The sequence below is a fragment of the Berghia stephanieae genome, unplaced genomic scaffold (assembly GCF_034508935.2).
Source record: "Berghia stephanieae isolate SIO BIC M18660-M18661 unplaced genomic scaffold, UCSD_Bste_1.3 scaffold3570, whole genome shotgun sequence".
Lineage (NCBI taxonomy): Eukaryota > Metazoa > Mollusca > Gastropoda > Nudibranchia > Aeolidiidae > Berghia > Berghia stephanieae.
The window spans coordinates 1-7,767 of record NW_027624812.1 but is presented as its reverse complement, the minus strand read 5'-3'; the positions used below and the strand labels follow the sequence as shown (position 1 = coordinate 7,767).

The window sequence follows — 7,767 nt, the reverse complement described above, 5'->3', positions numbered from 1 at the left end:
AGTTATAAGAAAAAAATAATTTGCTGAGCAATTTGATCCGACTGTGCTATTTTTAGTATCTGAGACCTTGAAAAAAAAAAGTGTTATATTGATGAAGTCTAAATGCCTCGTGTTGTGTAAATTTTATAATATTTTTATAATAATACGTGTCAATTTTTGTTTTATATCAACTTTTTTCTTTTTTTTTTTTCATGTGGAGGGGGAGGAGGAAAGTTTGATTCCATCACGTATTTTTGCATACGTTATCAAAGTCAGTCATATCTTATGTTGTTGATATATTATTGTTCTAATATTCAGACTCATTTGATGGATACAGCAGAGAGCATCACCAACAAATTGTCGTACTTTAACGAGCTGGACAGTATATCCACAGTAAGTTGACAAACACACACACACACACACACCATTCGTTGACTTTGACGGTGTCTTAGTTTTGTAAAGTTTTATTTATTTTGTGTGAGTGGGGGGGTTGTTTTTTACTCTTTTTTTTTTTTTAATTAGGGGGGGGGAGGGGGGAGATGCTAACCTATTAGTTCTTTTAATGAATTTAAGTAAATGTACTTAATCCTTTTAAAAGACGTCTCTTATTTCAGTTATATGTATGTATTTGCAACAAGCGTGCTGCTTTTTCTGATAACTCTTCAAGGTTTTTTTTTTATAATTTTGAGTGGGGAATTTTTCAAGCCTATTCAAGAATATTTGTATAAGGAATGAGATTAGCGGAAGAGTAGCGTCCTTGATTGGACATCACCCATAGTCTGTGACGTCACCCATAGTCTGTGACGTCACCGGCGGAAAAGTTATTAGAGAAAGAACGTCATGTTGGTTGTGCGCTTCCGCGAGGACGAGAGACGCATGCGCACAACCAACATGACGTTCTTTCTCTAATAACTTTTCAGCCGGTGACGTCACAGACTATGGGTGATGTCCAATCAAGGGACGCTACTCTTCCGCTAATCTCATTCCCTATACATTTTGTCTACTTTACTTACCGGGTGACTCTATTATTCGATGTAAAGTGTATCTATTTTACCATAGCAGATTAAAGTGACTGGTCTGCAGTTAAAAGAATGGGTTTATAGGTAGAATATGCCTGACAAACAACGTGTTACATGATGAAAAGATCTAAAACCCTGTGTTAGAAATGCAAATATACAAAGCAATCCCTCCTGAGTGAAATGCAGTTTCAATTTTCAAAATATCTTAGCGTCTTACTTACTTAATTATCCGTACCGGCGACCACCTGAGCTGTAGCCCTTTGGTCTTGTACCATGACGTAGAAAGTTAGACGTCTTTTGTAATTGTTCCAGGAATTTCAGCACACTAAACCCTTGAAGTTCTGTTTTTTACTTGGGGGGGGGGGGGGGGAGGCTCTTAACTCTCTGCGCAACATATGACTCCTTTTATCAGAACGTCTCACATTAAAAAAAAAATATATGAATGGAAAGGGTTGATTTGGAACTGACGATTATGCCAGAAAAAGGGAATTGTGAGCAGTGGGATGTTTGTAATATAAATCCTATATTATAACCAACTGTTAACTGATAATGAAGTATTTGATGGTCGTTGATTGAATTTTACTTTTTACTGATTCACGTTCGTTATTTTTTTTCCAGAAACTCAATCGACAGACGGTGAATTTAATGAATACGGAATCGTTGATTCCACTCCTATCCAGGATGGATGAATGTATCCTCTATCTGAAAAGTAATGTAAGTACATTTCATTTCGCTTTGTCTCTGACTGTTTTCCTCCCAGCTAGGACTCCGGCCAGGGCCAGGACAACACCAAGTAATCTCATGCCAAGACAAAGACAGAAAGCATGTTGGTAAGCAAAATTACAAAAGACATATCCCCTTCCTGCCCCCTATGTCAACACCCCAATGAAACAGTAACACAACACTTGCTTGAAGACCTGAGATGCACATTCCTCCCATCAAATCCAGCATCAGTAACACACTTTATTGTCGCCTGGAACAACTACAAAAGACGTCTAACTTTACATCATGGCACAAGACCGAAGGGCTAGAGCTCAGGTGGTCGCTGGTTCAGATAAGTTACAGATTTGCTCATGGGTTGGGTTCCTAACCTCCCATAGTGGGCAGGGGGGTACATACTGTGTCTTCTATCCCCTTATATCTGTTTTCCAACATGCTTTCTGTCTTTGTCTTGGCATGACATTACTTGGTTTTGTCCTGGCCCTGGCCGGAGTCCTAGCTGGGAGGGAAACAGTCAAATGCATAGTTATTGTTTTGGGAGTGATATTTTTTTACTTGTAAATCATCTCTCTGTTATGTGTTATTATATTTGTTATTTTTAATGTATAATGCAAACATTTGAGTGTATTCCTCTTTGTTGGATTTTGTGCTTGTGTCTGGATGAGACTTATAGGTGATCTCAAACTAAGTACATTGGTAGCATGCTCTTGGAATCTGCATCTGATCCCTATTTGTTCCCAGTTCCCCTATGTCTTACTTTTTCTTGGGTGCTTTAATTGTAATTCTAGAACTTTTTACTATCACATTTTCTTCCTTTTTACTGGCACTGATATGACCAAAATGTGTTGCAAGCGCCGTAAAACCTTAAAAACTAAAAACTAAACAGAGACCGTCAGCCAAGATTTCATTTGACTTTACCCTTCAGCAAAATCGTCACATTTGTTACAACACAAGATAGGACATTTTTCTTATTCAGATTTATTTTGTACATCAAACAAACTTTGAAGAATGATCTTTGTTTAATTAATATAGAACATAAATTTGTTTTGTGGAGAGCTTGTTCCAGTTTAAAGAATCAATTTTTATGCTGGGTAAGCCTGCCATTTTGGGAAAATACTGAATATGATCGGTGAGGAGAGAGTTATAGATCACGTCAAACAAAATATCTGCTTACGTCTTACTTATTTTTAATGTAAGAACTTTTGATTCCTAATGGAGGCCACGTAACATACACATTACCGAACCAACTCATTTTAAGCGGGGGGGGGGGGGGGGGGGGGGGGGGGGGGGGGAATAGCATTAAAATATTAATATACAAAAAGTGTACCTAGTGGATATGCAATGTGTGAAATGAAAATTTGTTTTTTAATTTTAAACAAATTTATTTCCTGATTTCCACATTTATTTCTTTTTACTTATTCATAAATTTATTTATTTACTCCAATTTTTAAATATTTTTTTTACTTTTTAATTTCTCATTTTCGTAATTTATTTATTTTTGTTAATTTATATATTTATTTATTTGTTTTTTTGTTTTTTTTTTTGTTTTTTTAAGCCAAGATACAAAGAGTGTGACGTATACTTGGCCAGGTTCAGACAATGTCTGTCCAAAGCTCTCAGTCTCATCAAGAATCAAGTAAGCCACGTGTTGACGACAGCTACACAACAGGTGCAGCCCGACCCCAAGGTGAGTATCGGTTTCTGTTGTCCATGATCACATGAATTGCATCTGAAAGAATAGAAAATAGTGATATTGATTATGAGTATAGCATAAAGACACGTAAGACTTTCCTTCCCTCTTCATTCTCCATGTCCTCTTTCTATTCCTCCTCCTGATACTGATCATTGCTGATGGTTTTCCTCAGATCCAACCGTGGAAATCCACGATTTAGGATTCCAGAGGAGGAGTTTTCTCCTTTTAAAAATTACATTTTCTCGAAACAATTTGCTTGCAATGAGAGAGTTATGTGTGGTGGAACACACAGGTGCAGTTTCCCACTCTCCAGAAGTTAGCTTGAGTATCAATGATAGTCTATCATCTCAATTGCTTTAAAAGTGGGGTTTAGTGCAGTAAAAATGGGGCTTAAAGGCAATCGTTCAACATTTTCCTACTTTTTCACTTTTTGTCACCATTAGCACTAACTGATGATGATTATAATAATATAGATGATAACAAGTTTTCCTTAAAGGTCACATGCCTAAACTCTTGAGCTCGAGGAGCGTTGATATTCATATTAAAGCAGCCCTTCAGGACCATTTGACCCATGGAGCAGACGGTTATATCCGTTTATGTACTGTGAAACAGACAATAGCAATTGATTACTATCCTTTTGATAGTACTTTCTGCCAGATCTATCAGACCCAGCTAGCCAATCACTAGTGGGTGGCCAGGGAAGTCAGGAAAAAATCTCGACTGACCTGGGATCGGTCATGGTCCCTTTGGTTGTGAAGCAAGTGCCCTACTAACTGAACTATCGGAACTGCGATTCATATTATTGGGATCAGTCATGGTCCCTTTGGTTGTGAAGCAAGTGCCCTACTAACTGAACTATCGGAACTGCGATTCATATTATTGGGATCAGTCATGGTCCCTTTGGTTGTGAAGCAAGTGCCCTACTAACTGAACTATCGGAACTGCGATTCATATTATTGGGATCAGTCATGGTCCCTTTGGTTGTGAAGCAAGTGCCCTACTAACTGAACTATCGGAACTGCGATTCATATTATTGGGATCAGTCATGGTCCCTTTGGTTGTGAAGCAAGTGCCCTACTAACTGAACTATCGGAACTGCGATTCATATTATTGGGATCGGTCATGGTCCCTTTGGTTGTGAAGCAAGTGCCCTACTAACTGAACTATCGGAACTGCGATTCATATTATTGGGATCAGTCATGGTCCCTTTGGTTGTGAAGCAAGTGCCCTACTAACTGAACTATCGGAACTGCGATTCATATTATTGGGATCAGTCATGGTCCCTTTGGTTGTGAAGCAAGTGCCCTACTAACTGAACTATCGGAACTGCGATTCATATTATTGGGATCAGTCATGGTCCCTTTGGTTGTGAAGCAAGTGCCCTACTAACTGAACTATCGGAACTGCGATTCATATTATTGGGATCAGTCATGGTCCCTTTGGTTGTGAAGCAAGTGCCCTACTAACTGAACTATCGGAACTGCGATTCATATTATTGGGATCAGTCATGGTCCCTTTGGTTGTGAAGCAAGTGCCCTACTAACTGAACTATCGGAACTGCGATTCATATTATTGGGATCAGTCATGGTCCCTTTGGTTGTGAAGCAAGTGCCCTACTAACTGAACTATCGGAACTGCGATTCATATTATTGGGATCAGTCATGGTCCCTTTGGTTGTGAAGCAAGTGCCCTACTAACTGAACTATCGGAACTGCGATTCATATTATTGGGATCAGTCATGGTCCCTTTGGTTGTGAAGCAAGTGCCCTACTAACTGAACTATCGGAACTGCGATTCATATTATTGGGATCAGTCATGGTCCCTTTGGTTGTGAAGCAAGTGCCCTACTAACTGAACTATCGGAACTGCGATTCATATTATTGGGATCAGTCATGGTCCCTTTGGTTGTGAAGCAAGTGCCCTACTAACTGAACTATCGGAACTGCGATTCATATTATTGGGATCAGTCATGGTCCCTTTGGTTGTGAAGCAAGTGCCCTACTAACTGAACTATCGGAACTGCGATTCATATTATTGGGATCAGTCATGGTCCCTTTGGTTGTGAAGCAAGTGCCTACTAACTGAACTATCGGAACTGCGATTCATATTATTGGGATCAGTCATGGTCCTTTGGTGTGAAGCAAGTGCCCTACTAACTGAACTTCGAACTGCGATTCATATTATTGGGATCAGCATGTCCCTTGTTGTGAAGCAAGTGCCTACTAACTGAACTACGGAACTGCGATTCATATTATTGGGATATCATGGTCCTTTGGTTGTGAAGCAAGTGCCACTAACTGAACTATCGGAACTGCGATTCATATTATTGGGATCAGTCATGGTCCCTTTGGTTGTGACCTTGGTTGAACAAGTGCCCTATAATAATATGGAACTGCGTTAATATGGATATAGGTCCTTTGTTGGAGCAATGCCTTATGAATATCGGAACTGCAATATTATGGATCGTTCATGGTCCCTTTGGTTGTGAACAAGTGCCTTAACTGAACTATCGGAACTGCGATTCATTTTTGGATCAGTCATGTCCTTGTGTGAAGCAGTGCTCTAATGAATATGGCTGTTCATATTATGAATCATCTCTGGTTTAGAATGCCTATAACTGATAGGATGCGATCATTATGACATCATGTCTTTTTGAAGCAGGCCCTTAACTGACTAGAACTGCGATCTATTTGGGTCATATGGTCCCTTGGTTGTGAGCAAGTGCCTAAATGAATATGGAATGGAATACCTTTTTTGGACAGTCATGGCCTTGTGTGACAATGCCTATCTCTGAACATACGAACTGCGATCATTATTTTGTTTGTTGCATGTTTGAATGAAGTCCTATTAACGAGTCGGTGGATCATATTATGGGATCAGTCATGGCCTTTGTTGTGGATCAGTGGCCCTATAATGAACTATCGAACTGTTCTATATGGATCATATGGTCTTTGTTGTGAGCATGCCCTATAATGCTATCGGAACTGCGATTCATATTATTGGGACAGTCATGGTCCCTTTGGTTGTGCAAGTCCCTAACTAACTTAACGGATTATATTGGAAATGTCTTTGGTTGATGGTCAGTCCTCATGATTGGAAGCATTCTATTATATCAGTATTAGCTTGGAACTGTCATTCTATTATTGGGATCGATTCACTTTGGTTGTGATCATAGTCCTGCTTGAACAATTACTATTGGAACTGCGATTCATTTTTGGATCAGTCTTGATCTTGGTTGTGAAGCAAGTGCCCACTAATCTAGAAGCATCTATGGTCGATCATTATGGTCAATGTCCCTACTTGGATTCGAATGTCAGTTATTGGCCATAACTGACTATCGGAACTGGATTTATTATTTGGGACATCATGGTCCTTTGTTGTGAAGCAAGTGCCTACAACAATCTATGGAACTGCCGATTCTATTTTGGATCAATGGCCTATGGTGATTGAACAGTGCCCTACTAATGGTAAGGCCTTTATTGGAATAATTTGAATGATCAGGTCCCTTTGTTGTAGAAGTAGCCCTATACTTTGTTGAAGCAAGTCCATTAATGATTGGACATTCTTTGGGATTGAGCATTTGCTTGACAAATAATGATATCGGAATGCGATTCATTATGGGATCAGTATGGCCCTTTGGTTGTTGAAGCAAGTCCCTCTAACAAGATTGGAATGCTTCATTATTGGACAGTATTTGTCGTTAGTCTTGCTAAGACTGCCTACGAACTAATCGGAATGCGATCATTTATTGGGATCAGTCAATGGTCCCTTTGGTTGTGGAAGCAAGTGCCACTATAATGTTGAATCTTTTGGATCATGATTGGTATCAGTACCATGGTGGAATATAGGCATATGACATGGTCCTTGGTGTGAAGCAAGTGCTATAATGGACGAACGTTCAATATGGATCGCATGGCCTTGGTTGTAAGCAAGTGCCCTACTAACTGAACTGGAATTTCATTTTTGGGTCAGTCATGGTTCCTTTGGCTTATGACTAGAGCATGCCCTATAACTGAACTATGATGTATTCATATTATGTCGATCATGGTCCCTTTGGTATGAAGCAATGCCTCATGAATATGTGGATGAGCTTCCATTATTGGATCTAGGTCCCTTTGTTTGTGAAGCAGTGCCCTACTAACTGAATATCGAATGCGATTCTATTATTGGGTCAGCGTTCCTTTGTTGTGAAGCATTGCTCCACTACTTGAACTATGAATGCATTCTATTAATGGATCGTAATGGTCCCTTTTTGTGTGAAGCAAGTGCCCTACAATGAACTATCGGAACTGGATTCATATTATTGGGATCAGTCAGGTCCCTTTGGTTGTGGACAAGTGCCCTAAATAAAATGAA

At 39.4% G+C, this 7,767-nt stretch overlaps 1 protein-coding gene across 1 annotated transcript; it reads left to right on the top strand.

Moving 5' to 3' along the window:
* The first annotated feature begins 300 nt into the window (after positions 1-300).
* On the top strand, positions 301-3,648 carry LOC144961679 (conserved oligomeric Golgi complex subunit 3-like). Its single transcript, XM_078894781.1, has 3 exons — positions 301-372; positions 1,617-1,712; positions 3,274-3,648. Exons 1-3 carry the CDS (start codon positions 307-309, stop codon positions 3,430-3,432), a joined length of 321 nt encoding a protein of 106 aa, XP_078750907.1. The 5' UTR covers positions 301-306; the 3' UTR covers positions 3,433-3,648.
* The last annotated feature ends 4,119 nt before the right edge of the window (positions 3,649-7,767 follow it).

Excerpts from the sequence above, each read along its gene's own strand:
- LOC144961679 (XM_078894781.1), top strand. The coding sequence starts at position 307 with ATGGATACAGCAGAGAGCATCACCAACAAATTGTCGTACTTTAACGAG. Across the intron at positions 373-1,616 it reads AGCTGGACAGTATATCCACA|AAACTCAATCGACAGACGGT; the intron begins GTAAGTTGACAA and ends TTTTTTTTCCAG. Across the intron at positions 1,713-3,273 it reads TCCTCTATCTGAAAAGTAAT|CCAAGATACAAAGAGTGTGA; the intron begins GTAAGTACATTT and ends TGTTTTTTTAAG.